The 26,487-nt window shown below is 48.9% G+C and overlaps 1 protein-coding gene across 1 annotated transcript; it reads right to left on the bottom strand.

The window, feature by feature from the left end:
- Positions 1-16,806: 16,806 nt before the first annotated feature.
- On the bottom strand, positions 16,807-24,160 carry FASLG (Fas ligand). Its single transcript, XM_037035173.1, has 4 exons — positions 23,442-24,160; positions 22,817-22,862; positions 18,988-19,044; positions 16,807-18,015 (listed from the first exon to the last, which is right to left on the bottom strand). The coding sequence occupies exons 1-4, from the start codon at positions 23,784-23,786 to the stop codon at positions 17,621-17,623; spliced, it is 843 nt and encodes a 280-aa protein (XP_036891068.1). The 5' UTR covers positions 23,787-24,160; the 3' UTR covers positions 16,807-17,620.
- Positions 24,161-26,487: the final 2,327 nt, after the last annotated feature.

Below are 26,487 nucleotides of genomic sequence, written 5' to 3'. Positions count from 1 at the left end.
CATTGTGGGCAAGAGAAATGGGAAGAGTCGAAAAGAGAGAATAAAGCTCCTTTTCCCTTCTGCTAATGAATAAGGAATATCAGTTGATGCCATGAATGATAACAGGAATAATTTTAGTAGAAGATTCTAAAGTGATGTCCATGACCGTGTAAAAATTCACAGGACGTAAGGCTGATATGAAATACGTGATAATCATGGGCTAATACTTTGTGTCATCATACACATTCAGATGGCAGTATTTAAGAGCATTAAGCAAATGGGCTTAAGAGTTAGGTTCTTAAGTCAGACTTCCTGATTTCTAAGCTGTCACTATATCGTTAATTGTTTCCTGGGCCATCATGGCTTTGCTTAAGTTTCACTTTCCTGTTCTGTAAAAGACGAATGAAAGTAATACTTACCTCTTAAGTCTATTGTAAGAACTAAATGAGAAAACATGTATAAAGAAGAATATGACACACAAATTTTGTTATACATAATCTCTGTAGCTCTAACATACAACACAGCAGCTATAGTTGGGAATTTATTGTACGCCTGGAATTTGCTAAGTGGGAAGATCTTAAGTGTTCTCACCACAAAAAACAATTTAAATTTGAAAATAATTTTAAAAGAAAGAAGCATAATGCCAAACATAAGACTCGATAAATACTAGCTTTTATTATCATTATTATTTCAATCAACATTTAACTTCTTTATCATCAAGTATTTTTTTATGATCCTCATCCGAGGATATGCTTTTATTGATTTTAGAGATAGAGGTAAGGGGAGAGGGAGAGATTAGGAGAGAGAAACAGCAATCAGTTGCCTCCCATATGCACCCCAGTTAGGGATTAAACCCACAACCTAGGTATGTGCCCTGACCGGGAATCAAACCCAGAACCTTTTGGTGTACAGGATGATGCTCCAACCAACTGAGCCCCCTGATCAGGGAGACCAACCAGTACTTCAATAATAGGAGATAATAATGGGAAAAATCAGGACGAAGAACAGGAGTCTACTGAGATAAGCTGGTCCATCGAAACCTATCTGTGGACGGGACCTTTGCCTGGCAACCTGGCAAATGACAAACAGCCAGGGACATGACGAGAGAAGGTCAAGTGCGGGAAGCCAAGGGCAGTTCAAGCCCGCTGCATATCACACGGGGTTTCCGAGTGCAAAAAGTAGCTGGATTTGAGTCATCATCCAGAGAAAGCTCCTGAATCCCTTTAGACAGGGAGCGAACGGGACCTGAGGGCTCGTTACGCAGCCCTGGGAACGGCCCTGAGACACTGAAGATGAGTCAGGCGTGGCGTCAGCCTCTAAAGGACTGTCCATCTAACAGCCTGACTCGGGACTCAACGCCAAAGCGGAAACATTCGCTCTGCTCTCCTGCTGCCCCTCCTTCCGCTACCCAAGCACCACCTCCTCCCTGACCAGCCTCCAGGCCCCAGGCCCTGGTCAGCTCCTTCATGGAACTTGTCACGACTGCATCCCCTGCGTTCATGGCTCCCTCATCTGTGCTCTCAGAGTGTCTGGCACACACCCGTGGCACTGAGCCCCCCTCTCATGCCATTGTGATGAGCTGTGTTCCTTCCTACACTGACTTACGGCTAACCTCACCACCTCTCACAAGGCTGGCGTATCAGCATGTGGTAAGTACTCAGAACATGTCGTTGTGAATGAAAGAGCTAATGCTTGTTTGCCGTTTTTTTCCTCACAGCACAAAAACCTCCAAGAAGTGCCATATTCCTATTCAGTGACACAGTCATTTGTTTCAAGGACAAACTAAAGACCCTGAGACTGGAGGCTTTCTGGAGGAAAATTATCTTCTTTTTGGTGACAGTTCCTGGGAGAGAGAGAAAAAAAAATCGCAATCTGAAATGCATCTGAAAGGTGGGCATGTGTTTCACTCACTCTCTACAGTTTTATTTTCCTTTTAAACTGCAGCCCAGGACCGTGACCATGGAAACCCAACAAGAACGGATGCGACACCCGTGCCTGGCACTTTGCTTAGGTTCTCCTCCCCACATCCCCTGCGGTGCCTGTCATCTCAAAGGAAGGCAAACCGAAGCACAGGGAGAGCCCATCACACGATGAGTCAGTGATTGAACGAGCGCTTCCTGTGAGTGGCCACCCTGGAGGGACCTCAGAGGCAGCCACTCTCTCCCCCAAAGCCCCCTCACCTCTGCCTCTTCCCTCGTCCTGTCAGTCTGGGCCTGTGTCCTTGGCCAACTCACCCCAGACCCCTCACTGGGACAAGACTACCTGCGCTGGTCCCTCCTTATTTTTTTCCTTGCATTTGAAATCCTGCTCTTTGACACAAATATAGAGCCTCAAGCTGACAATGAACCCAAGGGTCATCCAGTCCTACCCATTAAGGTACCTTCCATAGTGCAGTGGACCCTTGAGGAATGTGGGGGTCAGGGGCACTGAGCCGCTGCTCAGCCAAAAGTCTGAATGTGGCTATGGTCTCCCCCAAACTGGCCTACTGCTCACCCAGAAGCCTTACCCATGGCAGGAACAGTCGATGAGCACCTATTTTGGATGCTATGCATACTATATCCTGTATTTATACAATCAATATGGTAAAGCTAGAAAAAAACGCTATTAAGAAAATTATAAGGAAAATACATTTACTGTACTATGCTGTATTTATTGATACTATACGTTTATGATGTTATATCTAAAACACTGTAGATGTTCTACATATCACTAACACTAGACATCAGAAACAAAAAGACAGCGTGAAAAAGAAATTTATATTTATTTACGATAAATTGAATAACAATTCACGTGTTGACAATGAAAAAGCAGCCCTGGCTGGTGCAGCTCAGTAGATTGAACGTCGGCCTGCAAACCAAATGGTCGCCAGTTCGATTCCCAGTCTGGGCACATGCCTGGGTTGCAGGCCAGGTCCCTGGCTGGGGGCAACTGGCTGATGTAGCTCTCACTAATCTCTCACACCCTGATGTTTCTCTCTTCCTCTTTCTCTCTCCCTTCCCATCTCTCTAAAAGTAAGTAAATAAAATATTTTAAATAAACTAAAAATAAAAATTGTCTTATTAAAAAAAAGAAAAAGCAGCGATATCATTGCTTTAAGGGAGCCTAGTACAATCAATGTGATTGTTTCATGTGAGCAAGAAAACCCCCCAAAGTCTTTCCAGTATTTTATTGAAACACATCCCCCCGTAAGTTTGTGCCACCCGGAGGTTAATGGAAAAGAAGAAAGGCCACCTCTGAGAGGAGCCAACCCTTTCAACCCTCTGGGTCACTTTACGGTTCCATCTGCCTGGTCCCGGCCACCACCCTGGCATGTCCGCGGGAAGAGTTAGAACTCGTGTCTACCCACGCTGCTCTCGGCCCCGACAAGTCACTTCCTCATGGAAGATCCCGCTCCCTGAAAGCGCAGCCTTACCAGGGAGCACCCAGGTTTAAGGGACCAGAACCTTATAGCACTGGGGTAGCTTCTTTTAAAGAAAAAAAAATTACAAAACTGCAGAAACCAGATGAGCTAGGAAAGTGCGTATTGCCTTATAATGCGAAGTCTTAACCAACTGCACACTCTTACAAAGCTGGTAAGCATTACAAAATCCAAGGGTCAGAGGTGGGAGAGGCCTGAGGTCTGTTGCACCCACACGCGGCGACTCTGACCTGGATCCGGCAGCTTTTTCTTCGCTGTTTCCTGCCTACACCATCTGCAAGGCTGCCTGTCTTTCCCTCCCCCATTTTCTCACCCCTGAACCTGTCCGGAATCGCGGGCACGCCATTCCAGTTCAAACCCCTCCTCTGAGACTCACTTCTCAAATGTCACCAGTGGTGACATTTGGCTTTGGGTCACCAAATCAGATGCCTTTGGCTCAGCCTCCGTGCCCCTGGTCTCTAGTCAAGCCAGACACTCGTAACCACAACTCCTTCTCAGAACTCCATCCACCCTGGCCTGCGAGAGGCTACCCGACCGCGTGTGCTCGCCTTTCTCTTTCATTGGTTTTACTTCCTCCTCCATCTGCCAGATTGGGTAGGACCCCCACCCTCGATCCTTAGCCCTTGGTCTTGTCTGCCCACCTGCTTCCCCACCACGTCACGAAGTGTCAAACCTCCAAGGCACACCCAGATCTGTAACTCTGGCCCTGACGTGCGGGCCAAAACCTGTTTCCCTCATTAGATACCGAAATTCGCTGGTTCTTAAATGCAATGCCTCACCTTCCCCCAGCACACGCTCTCTACTCCAACTTCCCCCTGTGTGGCCTAGGTGGCTGAGTATCAGATCATAATTTCAGCAAAGGCAACGACGCTCTCTTCTATCTTTTCTGCGTGAAACGATCTCATGCTGGCTGTTCCTTCTGAGAACAGGAAGTGGCTGTGAAGGGCTGGCTGTGAGAAAGAGTATGTGCAACCCACTTGGGGGGGTTTGGTTTGAAGGCAATTCTGCCTCAGCCTCCATCGAGACTCTGAGCAGAGGCTCCCGGCCCGGCAGCATGAAAGCACTTTTGTGGTCGGCGATGGCATTGCGATTCCGGCAGTTAGCAGAAACGGAGGCATTTGCAAGGAAGGTGTGGCATGACTACCAAAAAGATAAAGTACACAAAAGAGCACCTTTGCACCGGGGAGTCAGGACGTGAGAGCCCAAACAGGGTGGACTCTCTTCTCAGTACCTCAAGGAATTAACTGATGTCCTTGCAGAGGGACTGGGGTGGCAGAGTTAGTGGGGACAGGCTCAGGGAGGAGAGGGAGGAAGAAAAGGAGAGAGGGGTGGGGGGAGAACGCTCACCTAAAACTGGAACCGCTGACCTTGGTGGAATTCAACAGACTTTCCGGGGCCCTAAAGGAAAACAAAAATAAAAATAAAATGTCCCCAGGGAAAGCTGGGTAGAAGTGGACTAATCAGTCTCTAGGGCTGATGGACAGAAGGGTTTCTAAAGGAAATGGGCCCTGAAGTCTGAGAGAGAGGTTTCGTTGTAGAGGCAGAACCCGGCCAAGCAAAGAGGCTGGAATGGGGGGCGGGGACACCAGGAGAAGAAAAATCCATTTCCCTTCAAAGTCAAAATGTCAAGACCCACCCTGGGAGAGAAAGTGTCATGTTCAGAAAGAAAACCACAGATTGGCGATCATCTTGTCCACACAATCCAGAGTCCATGGGCACGTTACAGCTCCAAGCAAGGACAGAGAATTCTTACCGCAATGCGTAACCTCAGCTACACTTTAAAGTGGGTAGCACCAACTCGGAACAAAGAAGTACCTTCACTGCTCAGAACAGCACGCGTCCAGATGACAGGTGGTCAGTGCGGTGACACCGCCTATGGCCCTGTTCTCACTGTGTTCATTTTCCCTTTGGGGTCCCCCCCTATTCTGAGACCTGTATACTCAGATCCCTAGTATGTACTGTCACGCGTGTGTTGCTCACGAGTTTTGTTTCCCCACAAATGCCGCGTAGTAACCTACCAGACGTTCTGTGCTAAAAGGCACTGATGTTCTTGCTCATGACCCTGCAGGGGGACTGCAGTTCAGCCAATCGACCCTGGGCTTGGCCAGCCCCTCTGCTCCCAGCTGTGGGTTGGGCTCAGGCCTGTCCCACGTGCTATGTCCCCAGGCCGAAGGGACTCTGTGTGTTCATGGCAGGTATTGGAATCTCCTTCCCTGGACAGAAACACACAGGCCTGTCACACCACCATATTCACCACATCGGTTGGCCAACGCCAGCACCGCAGCCGAGGTCAAAGGCGCAGAGAAGCGTGGATCTCTCACAGACGCTGAGAAAGAGGAGGTGAGCACACGCTGAATGACAACATCATCCGTGCCACTTCTCAAACTCAGGGTACCCTGACCTCTCATCCTCCTCCTCGTCGCTTTTTTTATTGAAAGACTGGCTCCATCAACCATTGGGGGTCACTCTGACGTCTGCCTCCCCTCAGGAGCTATCAATAACCCAATCAACCCTGGGGGTCCTACTCCTATTCATATTTCACCCCACACCTGGTACCTAGCAAAATCTGAATGAAGACGTGAAGGAATGATAGTCACCATCCATAGTTAATAATAGAGTAATGATACAAACCCCAGACCAAAAACTCAGGAGCGTACAAAACACAACTCCATTTTATTATCATTCATCTTAACTGTTATCTTGTGTTCTCATTCCATTATTGGGAGAAACTTCATTTTACCTCAACTCACGGTTTTCCCAGTCCATTCAGGAGTTCTTTCCCCCACCCCTCCCCCAGTCACATCTAAGTATCTCAGGTTGGAAGGTGTCCCCAAGGCGCGGGGTGGGGGAAGGGGAAACACCTGGCCCTCAGTCTTCACTTGGCCGCTTTGGCCTCAGCCCAGCCACCATCGGTACCGTCGGGTTTACGGCTGTGGAGCCACATGGGACACAGCCACGCTTTCCTCGCCCTGCCCAAAGGTCCCCTTGGGGTGGGCTCTCCCCTCTCAACTATTTCCATACAGTTCTTGGGCACACAGAACACATGTAGTTGTTCCCCATGTCTTACGGGGCAAAAGAAAGTTCTGCGGGGTCTTTCTGCTTACCCATGACACACAGCCCTCTCTCCTCCCCCAGTCCCACCTGTGCAGGGTAGAGGGAACGTCCACAAACTGTCACCATCCCTGGCTCTGTTGGGACTGTACGTACAGTTACCTTCTGACTCCTGATCCCCAAATCCATGTAGGGCTCTTAGCATATGTCCCTCCCATCTCCAGACTGGGCCTGCCGGAGTGCGTGGAAAAGGTCCCTTCTTGGGAGCGCATCTCCGCACTCGGTGTCCCGGTACACATCACGCTCTCCACCCAGGACACATCGCTCCTGCAGAGGTCGGGGGTTGTCTACTCTGATGTGAGCAAAACTGCCTCTGACTGATCTCTGCGTCCACATCCGCCATATTTCTCTTTACCCTGAGGTGAGCCTTTAGGAACTTGGGCTGTGGGAACTCCAGAGCAAGGAAGGGTTCTTGTAACTCAAAATAAGATTTTAAAACTCAACAGCCAAGAAGCTGATTCTTTTCCTCAGTCAACAATTATTTACGGAGCGCTGCTGTGGACCAGCTCTTTCGGGTCCCCGGGTTCTGGGGAAGATAAGTTCTTCCTTCATAGAGCTTACACGGGTGGAATCTTATATTTCTGAGTGTTGCTGAAATGCCTCTTTCCTGAGGCAGTAAACACAGAGATGCCTGGCTAGTGCTATGGCCGCATGGGTCCCAGGTGACAGGAAGGGGAATGGGTCCATCAGGGAATGCGTAACTCAGTGTCATCTCGCCACGGCACGCAAAACCCTCCATGAGAAGCCCGCTCCAAGACCATGTCTTGACTCTTCCCCCCCAAATATTCCAGATGGGGAGTCATGTTCCCTCCTCCCTTCATGCCTTTATTCTTTCTTTCCCAAGCTACTTTTTAACTTGCTTCAAATGGACCCCCCTGTCAGGCCTTGTCCAACCACTAAGACTGAGTGAGGGGCCCCTTGTGGGTGTGGCCAGAGCATTTTGGGTTGACCTCTTCCTTCCAGAGCACGTGTGCCATGGGATTGGCCGAGTGCCAGGTGTCACCACCTCCTCATTAACCTGTGACCTCCGAGACAACAAGGACAGCCTCTTTGCCTCTGCATCTCCACACCTAGCACCCGGCAGATGCCCAAAGCCTGTCGGTTGACTGATCATGTAACTTTTTCAATGAACGTATTTTGCATATTAACAATTATTTAGGTTAAAATTAGAAAGAGCATCACCGGCACAGTTTTAGAAATATAGGGAAGGGAAGGTGTCTGTTAAAGCAAGGAAAACTCTGAGAAACTCAGACATGGACTCCTTCGTGGGTCCAAGGAGCCACCTGGATGGCCTCCAGGGGGAAAGTAAGTCACCCCCAGTGACCTCTGCCTTCCTCTGCCCTCCAGTCTCACCAGTGCAGAGAAGTCAGTAGGATTTGCCAGGGGAATGAGTATCGGGAGAGGCACTAGCTAAGTTGATGATAAAGTCTGTATGAAGAGTAAATATACAAAAATGGGCACTTTGAAGAAAGAAGTTATTAAAGACACTGTCATTAAAATCGAGTCACTAGTCCAGGAGGCAGACAAAGACACGCGCAGGGACAGAGGAGAGTTCGGAACCACACCCAAGTGTGGAGGGAAGTCTAGGCTAAGTGCTTGTCCTTTCAAATGAATGAGCAAGTAAAAGAGCGTGTCGCTTGTGTCACTGGCTATCTATTTTTTTAAAGTTACGTTTCCTGCCTACCTCACACTATATACAAGTAGATTTTTATGTACATTATGGAGCTGAAGCACCATGAAAATTTTGTATTAGAAGAAAATAGGAAAGAACATAATTGTAGGAACAGGGTGAGGCAAGTCCAAGTATGATAAGAAACTATGTATGAAACAATAGACTTGCTTTAAAAAATAAAGGAAACACTTCTGGGCGGAAAAAGTTAATAAACAGATGACACAATGGGAAGAGAGATTTTAACACGTGTAACGGACAGTTACATTCACACCCTATGAAAAGCTGCGATACACCAGCAATGAAAAAAACAGAGCTTAATTTGCTTAATCATTATGTGAAGTAATATAATAAAATTAGATTAAGAAAAAATACAAATGAGAATACATAAGATTAAAATGAAAGAGTCTCAACTTCAGAACGATTCTTAAAATGCAAAATACAATGAGAAGCCACTCTCTGCCTGCTGGAATTGTAAAACGTTTTACAAACGGTAACATAAGCAGCGCTTACAGTCTGGAGAAAAGGCGTTCTCCGTGGTGTGTGTGGGAGTGCCGGTCGGTACAACCGCTTGGAGAACAACTGGACAGAACCCACTGACAGCTGTAACCGACAGCTAATGCCTCTCCTTCTTCATTCCGCGTGTCCCTCCCACAGAAATATTAGCAGAAACGCACACACAGGCATTACAGCATTTTTTTCTGAAACAGCTGAACTTTAGGCACAGAAGAAATGTCCTTTAGTGGAGAAATGGCTGAGGACGTGTTGCTGGTACACGCACCCGCCATTCAAAAGAGGGAGGCAAGTCTGGGCATGCGGCATCAGAGACCTCCCTGTGGTTTTCTGCTCAATTATTCATTTAACACACTTTTCCTAAGTACCAGAATCAAAGCAGCCATGGATCTAAATGGAAAAATACATACAAAGAAAAAGAAAAGTCTAGGAAAGAATTACAGCTGGAGCTGTGAAGGAAACAGAGCAGAGAACAGGCCTACATCCTCAATGCGTCTCTCTGCCACGCACCCAACACCCAATCAGTGGACTTTAAATTAATTCTACTGGCAAACATGGAGCAAACTTTCCCATTTCCCTCCCAGTCCCTGTCCACCGTGCTTCTCAGTGGCTTTCCTTCCTGCAGGCAATAAAATCTGGTCCCTCCCTGCCCACCGTTTGGAAAGCCCTACCTGACCAGGCCTCTGTGCACCTCTGTGGCTTCGCCCTGACCCTCAGCCTCCAGCCACGTGGTGCTGGTCCTGGCTGAGACTCAGCGCCCTTGCCTGGTGACTTTGAACACCGAGGCAGGCAGGGGTACCCCACAGAGAAATGTATGGGGGACACACAGTAAGTTCTCACTGACCGGCCTCGGCAGGTTCTGCCACTTGAAACGGTGTCTAAGGAGGCCAAACTGCACTGCAGGTTAATAGATATGAACAAGAGGTAAGTTGCTCAGCACCTCTTCCACATTATAAGGAAACGACCTTGAACGGGAGGACATAGCTTGAGAACCTGCTGCACATGGCAGCGTGATAGGCGGGTCTGGAAGACCACGAGGGAGAGCCTCACCCAAGCACCCCCGGGAGCACCAGCCTTAACAGCTGAGACTGATTTTCGAGTAACCGTGGAAGAGCGACGCTTACCTTCTGACCGATGAACACCCGCCAGGAGTCGCTCCCCATCCTCCAGCCGATGAGCTCCCGCGGGGATCTGGCTGGGCTGCCCCTCTTGGCACCCAGTGCCCACAAATCCAGCAGGCCCTAAATCCCTCATCTGTAGCCTGCAATTCTGCTGCTCTTCCGAATGCACTCACTTTCTTGTAAGCTCGAGCTTGCCTCAGTTTACCCCTTTATTTAGGTCGGCAGCTGTCACAGGGACAAGGGCGCCTACTGGTGCTTTGGTACTATTGCTGTGTGCATGACAGGCCCACACAATAATGCACCATTTGACCTCAAACAACATCAGCCGGCCCCTAACATGCTGTCCTCTCTGCCCACCATGCTCCCTCACCCTATCTTCGCATCCCGGCTCTGGCCATTTTAAATGGCCCACTTCCTCCAAAAGGCCTTCCCTCTAGTGAGTTATCTAGTCTTTATCTTAGGACCCTACTTTAAATCTCTACACACAGTGTGCACCGTTACCTGATAATGTATATATTTATTTGCCCGTTTGTTTATTTTCTCCACCACCGGGGCCACCCTCATCCCCAATGAGGGTGTACATTTAAAGGGAGCAAGGAGCTTACCTGTCTTGTTCGTTACTCTCCCCACCCAAAACATGGTTGCCATCTTGTAGGTAGGTAATAGATGTTTGTTGAATGAATGAAGAACACAGACAGTATAAAGGGCCCCTAGAAGCCTGATTTAGGTAAAAGTCCTCGAGTCAGAAACACCCAGTCTTGAGCTCTGCTTCCCTATGGCCTCAGGAAAGTTATTTAACCTTTCTGAACCTAAATTAGTTTTTTTTCCCCCCACTTACAAAACAGAGTTAGAAACAACTGATTTTTGGAATTGTGAGAATTGGTAAATGTGGGGTGCTTGGCATAATCATTACAAAGAGGGGGTCAATCAGTTACAATGATTGTTAATGTTCATCTGTTTCAGGGCTTGGCTTAAGGCAATAGGAAGTCCCACAGTAAATGCCCTGTTATTTTTAAACAAAAAGTTAATATTCTTGCCCATCTTGTGAGCAGTAAGCGATGACAAGGAAGGCTCAGCTCTAGGGCAGAAACCACACCCCATATTCATCTTCCTTTCAAAAGGCCACCCAATGCCTGGCCACACCCCCACCCCACCCCCACCCCAGTCCTGCTCCCACTCCCTTCCCCGAACAGTTTCATCAGGCCCTTCTGCAAAGTTAGAAAGCACCAGTTAGCCATTCTAGTCAACACTGTCACCAAACCCAGAACTGCTACAGGAAGTTCAAACCATCTCAGTCCCTAGCACAGTGGGGTTTTTTTTTTTTTTGCTTTGCCCCCCTTCCAGACCCCTGAAGAAGCCTTCAGAATTTCTTAGAAGCCAGAACACAACCCACCCAATGATGCAAAGAGGATGCTGAGGTTTGAGATGTCTTCTCTTGCAGCTCAGACTTTAGAGTTCTGTTTAACACCTTTGAGTCTTTCTCACCTTCTGAGTCAGGGCTGTTTTCTCTTCTCAGTGGGGCGGAGAGAATGAAATGAAACTCCTGTTACCAGAACTTCCAGTTTCTTCCATCTCTCGTCATCTACCTCTGTTTATGGAGGTCTGGAATCTCAGTTCACTTGTTTAAGGTCAGAGACCTTTGCAGCTTCCTAAATTTTTCTCCTACCTTCTCTTTCTAGCAGGAATAACTTCTAGAACCTTCTCTTTCCAGAAAATGTGTACCCAGCTTCGTCCCACAGACTGGAAGTGGTGTTGGGGTGAAGTGCCTGAGAAAACCGAGACCTAAACCAAGTAAACTCTTTGCCCAGAGAAACAGCTGAGACACCAACTGATGTCCGTTCAGCTCCCCAGACTCCTTTGCCGAGGTTCTTGTCTTGCGTATGGTGTCGTACGTGTGTGGACACTTTCAGAGTTTGATGCCATCAAGGGTGTCTCTTACTAACTCACATTGTCTTTGAAGTGGTTCACCCGCAGAAAGCCAGGGCTATGACATAAGAACCAAGCTCTGTCCCTTCTGTGATGAAGCCAGAGGAGGGGAATCCCCTCCGCAAGCTCACGCTCACTCACGTAAGAAGAGATCACCCCGAGGCAGCCCGAGTGAAGCGGAGGGTTTTAGTTCTGCGTGAGGGGCTTAAACCGAGACATCTCACCAGCCAAATGTTCGAACATCACCCTGTCTAATTATATTTCAGGATAAAAAAACAGGCATCAACATGACATCATACCAGGCTGTGAATATAATGAGCACAGAATATATTCCATATAGTCCTCTAACATGTGTAGAGAATCTGACACATGCCAACTTATTTTATGTGTACTACTTCATGTATTACAAAAAACAACAACAATGAAAGAGCCCTGTCTGGGTAGCTCAGTTGATTAGAGCATCATCCTAGTATGCTGAGGTCGTGGGTTCGATACCCTGTTAGGGCACATACAAGAAGCAGCCAATGAATGCATAATAGGTGAAGCAACAAAATGACGTTTCTCTCTCTCTGTCTCTAAAATATATATATATATAAAGACAATCAGAGGCATGTGAGAAAATGCTTTAAAGGCTATGACAATGTAATATTATTCTTTTCTTTTTATGCCTCAGGAAGAGATTTCCCTGTTGTTCTTATGACTTTGCACTTACAATTTTCCTACTTGCCCTGCTCTGAGTAGTGCTCCCTCACCACTGGGCGAATGATCCCCCCTCCCCCACCCCTCTGCACAGCCTTATCTCACTTGATTGTTCTTTGTAGCACTTTCTGCCATGTCACTTACTAGATGTTTTTGCTCCTTCTTTGTCATCTATTCACCATCTATCCATTAAAATATAATGCCACAGGGGACTTTATGTTTCAATATATTCACAGTGCCTGGAGCAGTTTCTGGTACAAGACGAACACTATGAATGAGTGAATGAATGAATTAGAGAGATTTTGCATCGTCTCAAGTAGTAGGAGTTGAGGTGACACATTAACATAGCTCACGGTGGCAAACACGGATGATAGTGACATCTAATACTCAATTTGAGGTGTAACTGGGTCGTGAGGTAATCTCCCTCCATGACCTGGAAACCTTCAGTAAAGGTTGACTACACCCAGCATCTCGTGGTAGTGGTGGCCCGAGGGCCAGGACGGTCTTCCACCCTGGGAGTGGCAGGAACCTAGGAGACCGTAAGGAGGACCTAGGTGAGAGCCTGAAGCTACAGTGCAGAGGTTGCAAAGAATGAGCTTCTTCTGGGAAAATCCCAGAGACCTTGGAGAGAACGCTGGACTTCCCACGGAACGTGAGATCGCGCCGGTCCCTGTCCTGCTGAGCAGGGCGCTCACGCAGCCGGCTGCATTTCCAAGGCTGGCCTGTTTCTAGATGAATCCCAAAGGTCCCTGGCTACCATTGATAGCTACATTATCTGGGAACAGCGTTCATTTCTGAGTCTGAAGACCTAAGGAATGGGATTTCGATTCTGTTTCCGTAAGAGCACCTCATTGGGCCTTTGGAGGATCACAAACCCCGGGAAAGAGAGACAAAAAGCAGAGAGTAAACATGTAACTCTACAACACCAAAACGTAACCAAATGCCTGTGAAGAATGTCCTTTAAGATGTGGTGACCCACTTTCTTAGTGAAGGACCACGCTTAATCCCCTAAGGAAATCTTTTTTATTGTTATTTTTTGAAGTAAAATATTTGTGTGTTTTTTTAATTTTATTTCTCAACTACAGTTGACGTTCAATGTTCTTTCTCATCAGTTTCAGCTGTGCAGCGAAGCGGTTAGACCGTAGCTGGGCTTCGAGGGGTAGGGCTTCTCCAATTCCTCTCTTTCTGTGAGCTCTCACCTCTGATGAGTCACCCCCACGGTGACAGTCCCCAGCGAAGCTGTTTTCCTGTCAGGCTGCGGTAAGTCAAAACCTGCTTCAGAGAATACAAAGTCACCAACTGGGGGGCTTTAAAAAACCCCATGGTTTTGCATGGTTTTTGTTGACTGAAAAGAAAGAAAACCTCAAAACTACTAAACCAGAGGTAACTTTTTTTTTTTAAGCGTCCTACTTTGGGTATAAAGGAATGACGGCAGACTCCACTTGTAACGATCACATTCAGAAGTTCTGGGGTTTTGACACTCCTCACTTGCATTGGATCCTGACTCAGGATCCTAAGGAAACGAATAGGTAACCTCTGTTCCCTAGGACCATGGTGAGCTACAAACCCATCTTCAGGAGAGTTCAAAGGTGTGTTACTGGAACTCTCAGATTAAGAGGGATGAAAGTGACGATGTCAGTAAAATGAGCTGATGACACATAACCCCGGGGTCATCTCAGTATGTGGTCCCACTTCCTCTCTGCTCTGCTGCCATTATCTGAAAGGGACCATAGACAAATAAATAAATAAATAAATAAATAAATAAATAAATCCAGCAAACTTCTTGATAATTGGTGCCAAAAGAGGAAGAAAAGGGGGAGGAGGATTTGACCTTGAGGGCTGGGAAACACACCCCAGCAGCCCAATAGGATGACAGCCTCTCTGGCTTTTCCCACGAAGCCCCTGGCCAGGAACTCGACAGAAGAATTTTAAGGAGAGCAGGTGACATAGCCCAACCTGGACCTTGGGCTTTGTTCATTGATTTATTTAACAACTATTTATTGAGTGACTTGTGCATGATGGTTTTGGCTCCAGTGGCCTGGCAGTACTTGTCACCAGTCTGCTGACTAACTCCTGGGAGTTAGTGCCGGGGACCAAACTGAGTTATCTTGGTTTCCAATGCTGTGGATCAGCATGCATGATTTTTTTCCACCTGTAGCCTCAGGCTGCCATCGGAAAATCTAGTCAGAGCTAGACTTGAGGCACATTCATGAAGCCACCCTATTATAGACTCATTACTCTTGAAACATAGCCACATAGCCACAACCGAAAGATACTTACTTGCCTTCTAACTAAGGTTATTCCGCCCACAAACATTTACTGAGCACCTCGTATATGATGTGGATTCGGGGCAAACAAGGCAGAAAAGGGTCTTGCATGGGGCACTTTCATCCTAGCAAGGAAGAAAAAAATATTTTTAAAGTGGTCAAATAAATGCTATAGCCCCATTCCTGGCTAAGGAAATGGGGCCCGTGTGTGTGTAGGCAACCTTCTGAGACTCTGTCTCCAACAGGAAAACAAGAAAAGCAGCCATTACTGGAAGAAGAAGGAAGGTAGAGAAAGGTTTGAGTTTTTGTGTGTGTGTTTGATTTGTCTTTCAGTGACAGGGGATATGTTCCTTGAACACAGGTACATCTGCTGGAGGTGATTTCCCACACAGGGATGGTCTGAAGATCCAGAATAGAGAAGAAAAATTTTACACCAGCCAAGGAAGGGAGACAAGATGGGTCTAGCTCACAAACAGAGAGGTGGCCCCCTTCCTCCACTGTATCAGATGGAAGAGGGGGCCAGTCAGATGCAGGGGATTTGGGTTCTGGGCGTGGGAGGGAGGTTCCATGGTGGGGGCGGGGATTGGTTTGCAGGAGGGAAAGGTAGGATGTCATTGCCTCAAACAATGGAACGCATGCTTAGAAGGGGATTGGGGAAGTGCTGGGCCGTGTTAAATGCCCACTTGAGACGCGTGGCCTCTGAGCTAAAGCAGTGGTTCTCAGCCAGGGGTGACTTGGTCTCCTCGCCCTAGCCCAGGGACATCTGGCAAGGTCTGGAGACAGTTCTGGTTATCGACACGGGGTGGCGGGGAGAACTCGACCAGCATCTGGTGGGCAGAGGGTAAGTAAGGTTGCTGCTCAACACCCCACAACACCCAGACAGAGCAGCGTCCCAGTGAAGAATTATCCAGCATGTGGTGGGATATGTATGGACAGACCCTCCCTGGGAAGCCACATAGGAGACAGTGACCCTCTTTGTGTGTAGAAATGGGGCCACGGGACAGGGTGAGAAAAGGACTTCTCTTCATTCCACAGTGTGGTGTAGCTTTTGAATTTTGTGCAGCTCGCACGTGTTACACATTCAAATCAAAGGACAGAAATACACTAGTGATGGATTGATAACAGATGGGCTGACGGAAGCAGATGACTGATTGAAAACGGAAGGAAACCAGACAGTCCGTGTGATTTTTCTCCGGCACATCCAGTGGCTAGGATGCCAGTGTAGAGAGAATGGGATTTTTGCAAGAGGAATACAGGGAAAGAAGCAGGCAGAGTATTGGGGGCTGAAGGCCTTTCAAGGTAGTGATTATAATGACAGATGATGGAATCTAAGGTGGACAGAGAGAGGAGGGAAGCTGAAGAAGGAGCTGATGGACACATAAGAGAATAGCAGAGTGCGTGAATTAGTGATGCCCATATGGCTATAGAATGTTGGCGCTATGAAGCTGGGATGACAGGAGATGATGCTGTGAAAACAAGATGTCCAAAACAAAACTCCAACAGGGGTCCAGCAATGTTGAATTGAACAATGACAAAGTCAAGGGGAAGGCCGTGGTAATGAGTGGCTGAAGAGAGGAGCAGTCACTGTGAGTGATTAAGGTGAGAATTCGAGAAGCCAGGTGTTCGGATGGATCCGCCAGAGCAGCGGTTTCTGTGGACAATGAAGCGCTTCTCGCAGAGCAGCTTATGAATAAGGGTGTGTGCCAGCTTATGGAAAATGGCATTGCGACTGCCTAGTTAATAAACGGAGGAGTGAAGGTTCAAATTCAGGTTTCTTGGTCCAAAGTCTGGGCCTTTCCCACTGTGCCATGACCCTGCCCCCAGGAACAGACAAGTGGGTCCGCTGGCCTGTAATATCAGCGATGGAAACTTTGGATAGTGGGAGACAGAGAGGGAAGAGGAGCTGAGGGGAACGAGAGCCCAGAAAAGTCCTTCTCCCACCAGTAAATTCTCCTAAAAGTGGCCTGAAATCATAATGAATGAAGAAGCCATGGGAGAGAGTAATAATAAGAAAGAAAACCAAAATCTTTGTGATCTCCAAACACTACATCCATAATGTTATCCATCTACTAAAATAGATTTTTATTATATATATTCTTTTCATTAAAAACACACAAAAATGTATGTATATATAAATATGGATTGTAGGACAGAAAAATAGCATCACTAGCTGACAAAGAGGAGAGGCCTCTCAGAGTTGGTTGCCAAGAAGCATTCAAAACCTACACCACATGTACCCCATATTCTCCTAGCCCATCCTTCATGCTGTCCACATTCTCTCTACTTAGGTAACTCTCCCCGTCTCACACACACACACACGCACCCCTACAATTGCTCAGGAAATATACATGCTATATAGGGAATGGAACGCAACCTATACAGCATGTATATTGCTATACAAGAGATCTCCCTAGCTTCTCTGTCCCCATCACCTGGTGGCCCAGGCTATGGCTTTGGAAGTAAAGGTGCTGCCACTGGGAAAGGGGCCTTTCGGCGTCTCAAATTCATCATGCGAGCCGAGTCCCCTTTTCCATCCCTTGCCCACTCCTCTCACACCATGTACCTGAAAGACAGCCTCCCCTGAGGTAGACGGTGGACCCACCCCAAGAGGTGAGTTCAAAGGTGTCCTTCGCAATGCGTGCAAACACTCTTGGCCACCAAAGCTGAGTGTAGAACGCTCTGGTAGCTGCCCTTCCCTCTTCCGCGTCTTGACATGCATCCCAGAGCGTTACATTCATCCGTTATCTTTCTCACCCTGTCTGGCTCATGGACCTGCTCGACCCTGTGGTCTCAAGGCCCTCTTGGTTTCTGTCTTCTCACTTGACCTCAAGTGGCCTTAAGAAGACCTTCCTTCAAAGCAACATTCTCAGTGCCTGTAACCAGGAACCGTAACAGAGAAGATCTTAAAGTGCTTTTCTTAGAGCTTATACAAGCCAAAAAATGTCTTAGATTCCTCAAAATTGACCAGAGAGAGCTCAGACACATTCACGTATAAATGGTCGGCACTGGTGAGATTGAAGACCGCGCCCAGGTAGCTGCTGCGGGCCCACATCTGGCCAATAGTGCAGTAGTCCATCATCCTCTCCTCCATCAGCACCAGGTCCTGTGGATACTTCGAGTTCCTCATGTAGACCTTGTGGTTCAGGGGCTGCTTCTTGCAGGACTGACCCCGGAAGTACACTTTGGAATACACAAAGTATAAGCCAGTGTCATTGATCACAAGGCCTCCCTTCTTGTACTTCACCCCGGAGACCAGGGCGATCCCGTAGGTGTCTTCCCACTCCAGAGGGTTGGATCTTGAGTTGGACTTGCCTGGAACCAATCGGAGAGGGGCTTTTAGCCAGAAACATTCATGTACTCAACAAACTAAGCTTCCCAGGCAAAACTGTGGGCCCTCCCTCCCTCGAGCCAAAGTTTTTCTTGTTTTGTTTTGTTTTGTTTTCCCCCCAATGACACAGCCCTCATAGACCTGGCCAAGGGGTCAGACTCACCTATCACAAAATTCCCTCAACACCTTTATCAAATGGCCCGCTTTGATTTTATCGTCCACACTCTTGGGACACACCAGGGGCCCATAATAAATGCCCCTAATTGATTGCAGTAAGAAACTGGTGAGGTGAGTTTAGCTGCCTGGAACAAAGGTTCTGTGATCTCCAAAACCAGCACCCAAACGGTTAGGCGTCGGGGTCCTCCCTTGAAGGAAAAAGCCACGTGCCAGGAAGTCTGCAGTTCTAAAGTTGGCAAGGACCTCAGGGATCATCCGGCCCAACGCCTCCCCTGCGTCCCTCACTTGGAACTAAAATCCCCCTTCCCCTGGGTCCCCACAGCATTCAGCACGTGCCTGAAGCAGAGATCGCTCCCTAACACCGAAGCGATGACTTGTGAGCCCGTTTCCCTACTGGTGTCCAAGCTCCTCAGGAACTCAGGAAGGCAGGAACTGTGTGTTATTTATCTCCATGACCCCAGGCTTGGCACACACCCAGACGTGCTCTATGAATGTCTGTCGGTCCAAACTGGATCATGCTACAGCTTCTGCCTAAGTAATCCCGGGAATGGTGACATGCTATTGCCTGGGACGCTTAGCCACTTCCCAGATGTGTGCGCACGACCCACGGGGAAGGCCTCTACCACACTGCTGTCGGTCACATCAGTCCACAGCACCGCATGCAGAAAGTCCACCAGTGCCGGACTGGGCCTCCCCTCCCATTAACTGCGCTCCCAGAACACAGCAGTGGAAACCTCAGCGGCTCTGCCCTCTGCAACGGGCGCCTTACGGATACAGACCTGTCAAATGGGCCACTTTCTTCTGCTCCCTTTTCTCAGAGGGCGGATCAGGGTGTCCTGTATCACAGAGAGACGAAAGACAGAAGCAGACATGAGATACTGAGTATTCTTTCAGTACAGGATAGTTACTCTAAACAGGATAGTTAAATAAAAGAAAAAAATTTTAAAGGCATAAATGGCAAGAGTCTTAACATATACGAATCATACAAGTTCACACTGTGGAACTCACGGCCTCTGTGTTTCGGACACAGAGAGGTAAAAAAACAAAGCAAATTCAGATAGACGGAGGCATACATTATAATGCTACAATCAAACCACATTCATTAATAATTGCATTGATTAATCCAGAGCTGTCGTATCAGTGACTGCATTTAGAATGTGCCACAACCCTTTTGCATGAGGACTCCTGTCCCACTTCATAGGGTGGCCTGCCTAAGATGACCAGCTACTCAGAGTCAGCGTGGGGTTGCTACTCGGAAGCCCTGACTCTTTCCATTCTGACCTCACTGTCCCCAGGACTCAGTGGGCCAGAGGCCAAAGAGGACGGCAAACCCACCTACCTCCTGGCTGCTAGGTCTTCCCCCAGGGACATTCTCCAACCTGCCCCAAATGAGTCGTCCTCAAGGCCTACTGCCTTGAAAGGTTTCACTGGACGTGGGAGTGTGTCTGTTTCCCCCAGCACATCCCCAGCTCCCTGCCTTCAGTGCCTTTGCTCATGCTGTTCCTTCTGCCTGGAATGTCCTCCCAGAGAGATCTCTGGGTCCGGTTCCTATCAACCCTATAAATGCCCTCAAAAGGACTTGTTTCTTTGGGATACCGCCCCAAGCCTTTTTAATCCGATGTGATTTTGCCCTCCTTTGAAACCAGAGTCACTCTGTCTTCACCTCTCTCCTGAACTTGGACTCTGCTCTTCTGCAAAAGCCGTGAAACTCGCCTACCTGTCTCAAGTCAACGGTAAACTCCTTCCTGCAGCTTCAGCCCACCGGGGCGTTTAGTGCAGTCTTTAACACAGGGCGTGTGACCAGTAAACGTTTGCCAAATTACATCGAAGGAGTCAAAACGGACAGTAGCTCTCAAGACAGACGCTACTTTCTCTGACTTCAAACGCTGAACCAAATAGAGCTACCACTTAGCTAATGAAATGCACGAAGGCTCATTTAAGAAAGATTCTTAGAAAGGTGCGTCGGAATGCCCGGGTCCACTGAGGATGTTACCTGAGCCCATGCTGCCCCTATAACCGCCCAAGATCGCCCCCCACGAATGCGGTGTTCTCGAACAGGAAAGGCAGAGTGAGGCTCGCCTGCATTCCTACACCACAGGCCGCCTGTGCGGCTGCCCTGGCAGCGAGCCTCGCTCTGACAGGAAGCGGTGCGCACCCCACATCCCGAAAGGAGCCTGGTACCGCTCGGCTCTGGGAGCAGGCCCTCCATCGACGTGTCTGCGGGGTAAGTGCTGGGATGAAGAAACTACCAGCACACCCAGCACTTCGGTGAGGCCCCAGGATTTTGGCATGTGCCACTGCAGGGCTGAAATGCTTTTCCTACCTCTCACCCCTTCACCACACACACACACACACACACACACACACTCACTCACTCACTCACAGCAGCTCCTGCAGGGGACTTCCCAAACCACTCTATCTTAGGTGCACTTAGTGCGCTCTGAAATGCGGAGATCTGCTGGCCTGGCTTTGCTTAGCTCCTCCAGCTTGCTTAAAGCCCCTGTCTCTCTTGTTCTCAGGGGTCACCCCTAACCCAGCCCCCAGCCTGGCCCATAGGCAGCACCCCCAAGAACACTTGTGAATGAATGAAAGACCTAATGAGCCAACGGTGGAAAAACAGAAAGTACAAAAGAAGTAAATGAGAACGTTTGAACAGTATCTCCCAGAGAAAAATCACTGTGACCATGTTAAAATGTAAATTCTTCTAGGCCTTAAGAACAGAAAGATAGAAAGGTACGCATATATGTATAGAGTCAATATTAAACTAACTTGTCTTTTTACCTAACACACAGTCCCCAAGGCATTAGGCATCCTCCTAATATATGGTTTTTTACTTGTTGCTTATTATGTTCCACCTGAATACACTATGGTGTATTCAACTAATCTCTTATTAAGAGGCATTTAAGTTTCTTCGGAATTGCTTATTATAATAGCCTTATAAAGAAGTGGTGAACACCCTTACATATATATTTTCAAGCACATCTCTAATTATTTTGTAAAGATAAATTCTTTGTGATAAGATTACAAGGTAAATGAACAGTTCTAACCCCTCGATATGTCTCCAGACTGCTCTTCGGGAAAAGTATACAAATTTCTAGGCTCTCTGGCAGTCAGCTGGTGTTTAAGCAGGTCCTTTTCTCTCACCTTTTTGCCAATATGGGCTTTTTAAAAAAAATCTTTACTAAATTGATGGATGCAAATGGGTCTCCTTTATTTTAATTGCCACCTCTTATCTTATCAGTAAAGGTGCTGACTTGATTTCCGTGTGATAACTCACCACTTTTGGGTCCATCTGGGTTGATCTGGAGATCATTGCTTTGTGGGGTTGGTAGACCTGACTCATATGTTTTCAACTTTCCATCACCAAAACGACTCCAGAGAGTGGGTGAACGATGAGTAATTAGGTCCCTGGCTCACCAGCCTCATTCCACTGATTTTCAAATCTGTGTTAGTCTAGAAATCTTCCAGAGGCTTTATTTTTTGAGCAAATATTTGAGCAAGGGCAGCAGGGTGACTTGGACCCCCTGAGTTGGCACATCCAGGGTCCCCTCGCTGGGTGGCCAGTGCTGCCTTCTGTTCTCTTCCCAATTTCTAGGAAGACTTGCTTACTGCCTTTGCAGAGGCCTCTGGCTTGTTGTCATCTCTTGTGCTCACTCCATAATCCTCACACAGAGAGGGGAGTTGCCTGACTTTAAGAGGCATCAGTCCCTGCCCCAGAAAACCCTACAGGGCCACATCGATGGTCTTGGGCATGTCACCTAATCTGCCTGGGGGTTTGTTCCTCTCCTATAAAATGAGGTAACTGGACCAGATGCTGTCTGAGCTCCCTCCAACTCACACCAAATCTCAAGTTCAATGAGCCCTAGCTCCACAAGAGCCAGCGGGTCCAAAATCTAGCTGCCTGCAGTTTCCGAAATTTCTGCCCTGCAATGTCATGAGGCCAGTGCTCAGCATTCTCCTCTTCCTCCTGCCCTGGATCTCGGGTCAAGGATTTTCCTTCATCGGTGAAGGTAGCTCTGTGGGGCAAGCTGGACCACCTTTTGAATGGGGGCTGAAGTCTTCCCCCCCGGCTTTTCCAACGACTGCCAAAGAACCATCCTAGTGTGGACGATGGGGTTCCCACTTCTGAAAAGCTTAAACATAGCCTAGGAAATATGTTTTAAATGAAGCTTGAGTCTTGAATGATCCCTTGGAGAGTTGAAAGACGAAAGAGCTTTTCTAGAAACCCCTGTCTCTGCCCCCACCTCCCCAGGGACGCACAGCCACCGCCCTGGGTAGGAGACCCTGGAGGCCTGAGGAAGGATCCTGGCTAGGGACCAGCTGCTCAGGGGACACAGGGCCAGGGTTGTAGAGGTGTGTGTCTCTTCCCAAAGCCAAGCGGAAATTATGCGGCCTTGTGCACAGTGCTCAGACACACTGATTTTGCACAATTAAATTTACTTCCCAGCCGAGGGCAGCTCAGGAAGGACCAGAGATGCAGAGCCAGCCGGGATCCCTATGGTAGAGAAAGGTGTCCGAGAACAGATGCAATTCAGGCCATGCCAGCGACATGGCCCAGCTCTGAGGACCATCTTTGGAAACTCAACGTACGTGCATAAAGGGACTCACCTATTTGCTTCTCCAAAGATGATTCTACATGCCTTTGGCTGGAAGACTGGCAACAAGAGAAAAAAAGTTGTATAACAAATTTAAAGTTATCTAAGCAAAGGAGGTCATCTTGTCAAATGAACCAAGTCCTGGAAAGGAATCTCAATCCCTTGCAAGTTCTCCTAACTCTGACTTCGGCCAAGCATCTGAGTCTCCTCACACCTCAGTTTTGTGGTTCGGAATACCTCCAATAGTTTTAAGTCTTCTCTAAACGTAAGTTCGTTTGGCCATTTGCACAAATTCACTTCTCAGCAAGACTCAAGTTCCATTCTTGCTTGAGTCCCGAAGGACACGGTTCACCAGGCTGACTTGCCAGCCCAGGAAGGAAGAATGTAGCTGCCAGTCCGACTCTGGCCCTGAGCCCTTCCACGATGGGAAATATCCCTTTAACTACTGTGAGCCTGCAGGTCTCTGTCTGTAGACAGGATGACTAGAACAATCCATATCTAGGACAGGAATAATGGACTGAAAAGCCCTTTGCAAGCAAGACCGTGGTCCCTGGGGACCAGGATAGACTGACACCCGCCACCGCGCAGAGCTGTGTCACACCCAGCACTGGGGACACGGCGACCACAGGGCAGCTCACCTCTCTGAGTTCGGCCAGCTCCTTCTGCAGATGGAACAGCTGAAACATCCCCAGCCCCACAGCAACCAAGGCCACCAGAATCATGAAAAACATCACCAGGAGGCACCGGCCTGAGCTGTGGTCCTGTCTCTTCTTCAGAGGTGGCAGTGGCAGGGGAGGCAACAGTTGTGACGGTGGCGGCGGCGGCGGCGGCAGCGGTGGTGGTGGTGGTGGCCTCCTTTCGCCAGGCCTTCCAGGCACTGAGGAGGGACAGGAGAGGACCGTCCCTGGAGGGCCCCAGGGCGGGGTGGTCCTGCTGTCCACCCAGTAGATCTGGGGGTAGGGGTAGTTCAGGGTCTGCTGCATGGCAGCCAGAGACTCGGGCCGCCCCCCGGCAAAGGGGGCTCCTTCTTCTCAACCCTGTGGGGTCCCAGATGGCACTGCTCGAGGGGAGGGAAGCTGGCTCCTCCTTTATACGGTTTCCATGGCTGAGGGAAACACCTCGCTTTCGTTCTCTCTTTCTGTTTCTCAGGGAGACGCCCACTCGCTTTGCATCTGAAGCTGAGAAGCCTCAAGAAGCTCGGCACAAACCCGGGGAAGTTTCCACCCACAATTTTCTGATGAAAGCCTTCGAAGCCCCAGTAGCCGTCATGTGCTCTGCGGGCTGGCGGGGAGGCCCCGTGCGCAGGCCTCGCCAGGCAGGTACGGTCAGGGGCAGTCCCGGGCTTCAGCCACCGCCCAGCAACGGGGGGTGGGGGCAATGGCCATGGGGCGCACTCAGGCACTGAGGGCGAAGATCATGGACTTGTGGCTGAAAACGTCACTTCCACATCGGGGTTTTTTTTCTTTCTTTTTTTTTGCAGAAATGAGCCATCCCTGCTATCATCTCTTCCCCCCACAAAGCACTATGTACCCCAACCTGGCAAAACCCCATCACATGCAGGTTAAATACCAGCCCACCCAGTCCACGGCGATGAGATCAGAGGGTGCACACCTGTGGCCCGTGGCCTTAGGGACCCCACAGGCCTGTTTTCTTTGTACCTCGCATTTGTTCTTTTCCTTGGTTGTCCCCTATTAAAATTGGGACATTTCATATTGAAATATATGTGTTGCTCTTCTGCTTTTGAACATTAGAACACTGGACGCGCTCGAGGCCACGTGTGCAAACGCAGGCAGCGGACCTGGATAGCAGCTGCCCACACAGACAAGACAGCCGCTCCAGGCTGCTCGTCAGCACGCCCCCCCCCCCCCCCCCCCGACCCCGGGCACGGCCAACGCTGGCCTGGTCCCCGGAGGCACTTCCATTTGCAGCCCCAGTTATGGCTGCCAGGTGAAGCACAGGGTGCCAGTCACACTTGAATTTCAGGTCAAACAATAAATAATTTTTAGGATAACTAGATCCCATATATTACATGCAATATACTTTAAAAAAGTTATTCGTTGCTTATGTGAAGTTCAGAGTTAACCACCATCCTATTCGCTTGTTTGTTTGTTATTAAAGACGGCAACTCTACCTGGACCCGTCCCACCCTTCCCTCTGGCCTCGTACACGGTGTCCGTGCCAGTGGCTTCCAGGCGCTCAGCTCCAGTCACCGCCGTTCGTCCGTAATGCACATGAACCTCCCCAAGCCCGTGGGTCCCACGTGGCTGGAGCGCTCTCCTCTCCCAGCATCATCAGCCTCCGCATCACGCTTCGGCATTTCTGTGACTACCCTCCTGCCTCTCTGCCCGTATCAAACCAGCACCAAACCTGCGCCCACACGGTGCCCACCCTGCCCCCTCCCAGTACAGTCTGCTGCACCTGAGTGACTCTCCCTGGTGACAACTTCAACTCCCCTCTCCGCCTCTCCCCCAACATGGGACTAGTCAGCCAGGACTGTTGGTTTGACCTGAGACGGGCTTCCCACACCAGACCCTCTCCACGCCCATCCTTCCTGGCGTTCCTGCCTTGGGTCAGACTTGGAGCACCTCTCTCCGCAAAGGTCACAATGGCTCCGGAACTGGTCCCTCTGCCACAGCTGCTCCCCAGCTCACGTCTCCCTGCAAAATGCTGCAAGATCGTTGTTTCGAAAAACAGACTCAGTGATGGCGCTTTCGCGCCTCGCCCTTCTGTTGGGGGGTTTGATTCCAGGAGTTGTCCAGTCCTTTCACGTGAGACACGAGGTTCTTCCTGATGACAAGCCAACCGCTGGCTGTTCCCCTGGCTGTCCCTGCTGCCTGCCTTCCTGATCCTTCTGCCCACGGCCCACCCTCCACTCAGGAAACAGGGACACAGCTGAGACCCGCACAATCGCCATGTTCTCACTATACTTGAGAGCTGGGCGGAGTTCGTGTACTCTTGAATTCATGTACGGCTTTATTCACAGTTAAGAAAAGTGATTAAGTTTGAAGTTACTGAGTAAAAAAATATTTTCCTGTACACAGCAAAGATGCAATCACAGGGGAAACTATCCCTTCATCGTGGATGGAGAGGACAGCAAGAGGACATCACGTGGGGCGCGATGGCCAGGGGAGTGGGGCCTGGAGCGAAACTGCCGAGGTTCAAATGCCAGCTCCTTCACCTCTGAGCTGCGTGACCAGCCCCTTCCCCTCCTCCGAGCCCAGTCTTCTCATCTATAAAAATGTGCGTGATTATAATGGTCCCTGTTTCAGAAGGCATTGTGAGAACCGAACACGTGAAAACATTCGAAAACACGATAGCCCCAAACGAAGGAGGCTCTGAACAAACATAGATGTTGTTGTTATAACAGTAAGTGAATCTTCCCACCTACGCTTCACTGATAGTCCACTGGCCTCCTTCCAGTAAGGACAAAAGAAGGCAGAGCCGGAGAGGACTTGCATAGAAGCATAGGAGTCAATGCCTGATGTCAATGTCTCCAATCACAGGGCAACTCTGAACTTAAACTCCAGGGTCCCTCTGTGATAATGGCACCAAAAGTCACGGGAACAGAAACATCCCTGCCAACAGCAACAGGACCCGTCACGATGTGGGGTGCTGTCAGAACCTTGTCAATGAGCAGAAACCACCTTTTCAAAGTGGATCTTAGCTCTGTGGTTCCTGAGCAAA

This window comes from Sturnira hondurensis, unplaced genomic scaffold (assembly GCF_014824575.4).
Source record: "Sturnira hondurensis isolate 20B ecotype Veracruz unplaced genomic scaffold, ASM1482457v3 Scaffold0022215, whole genome shotgun sequence".
NCBI classification, from domain to species: Eukaryota; Metazoa; Chordata; class Mammalia; order Chiroptera; family Phyllostomidae; genus Sturnira; species Sturnira hondurensis.
Note: the sequence above shows the minus strand (reverse complement) of the source record. Positions and strands in the feature narration are given on the sequence as shown.

Excerpts from the sequence above, each read along its gene's own strand:
- FASLG (XM_037035173.1), bottom strand. The coding sequence starts at position 23,786 with ATGCAGCAGACCCTGAACTACCCCTACCCCCAGATCTACTGGGTGGAC. Across the intron at positions 19,045-22,816 it reads ATCTTTGGAGAAGCAAATAG|GACACCCTGATCCGCCCTCT; the intron begins GTGAGTCCCTTT and ends TCTGTGATACAG. Across the intron at positions 18,016-18,987 it reads GAAAGTGGCCCATTTGACAG|GCAAGTCCAACTCAAGATCC; the intron begins GTCTGTATCCGT and ends GATTGGTTCCAG.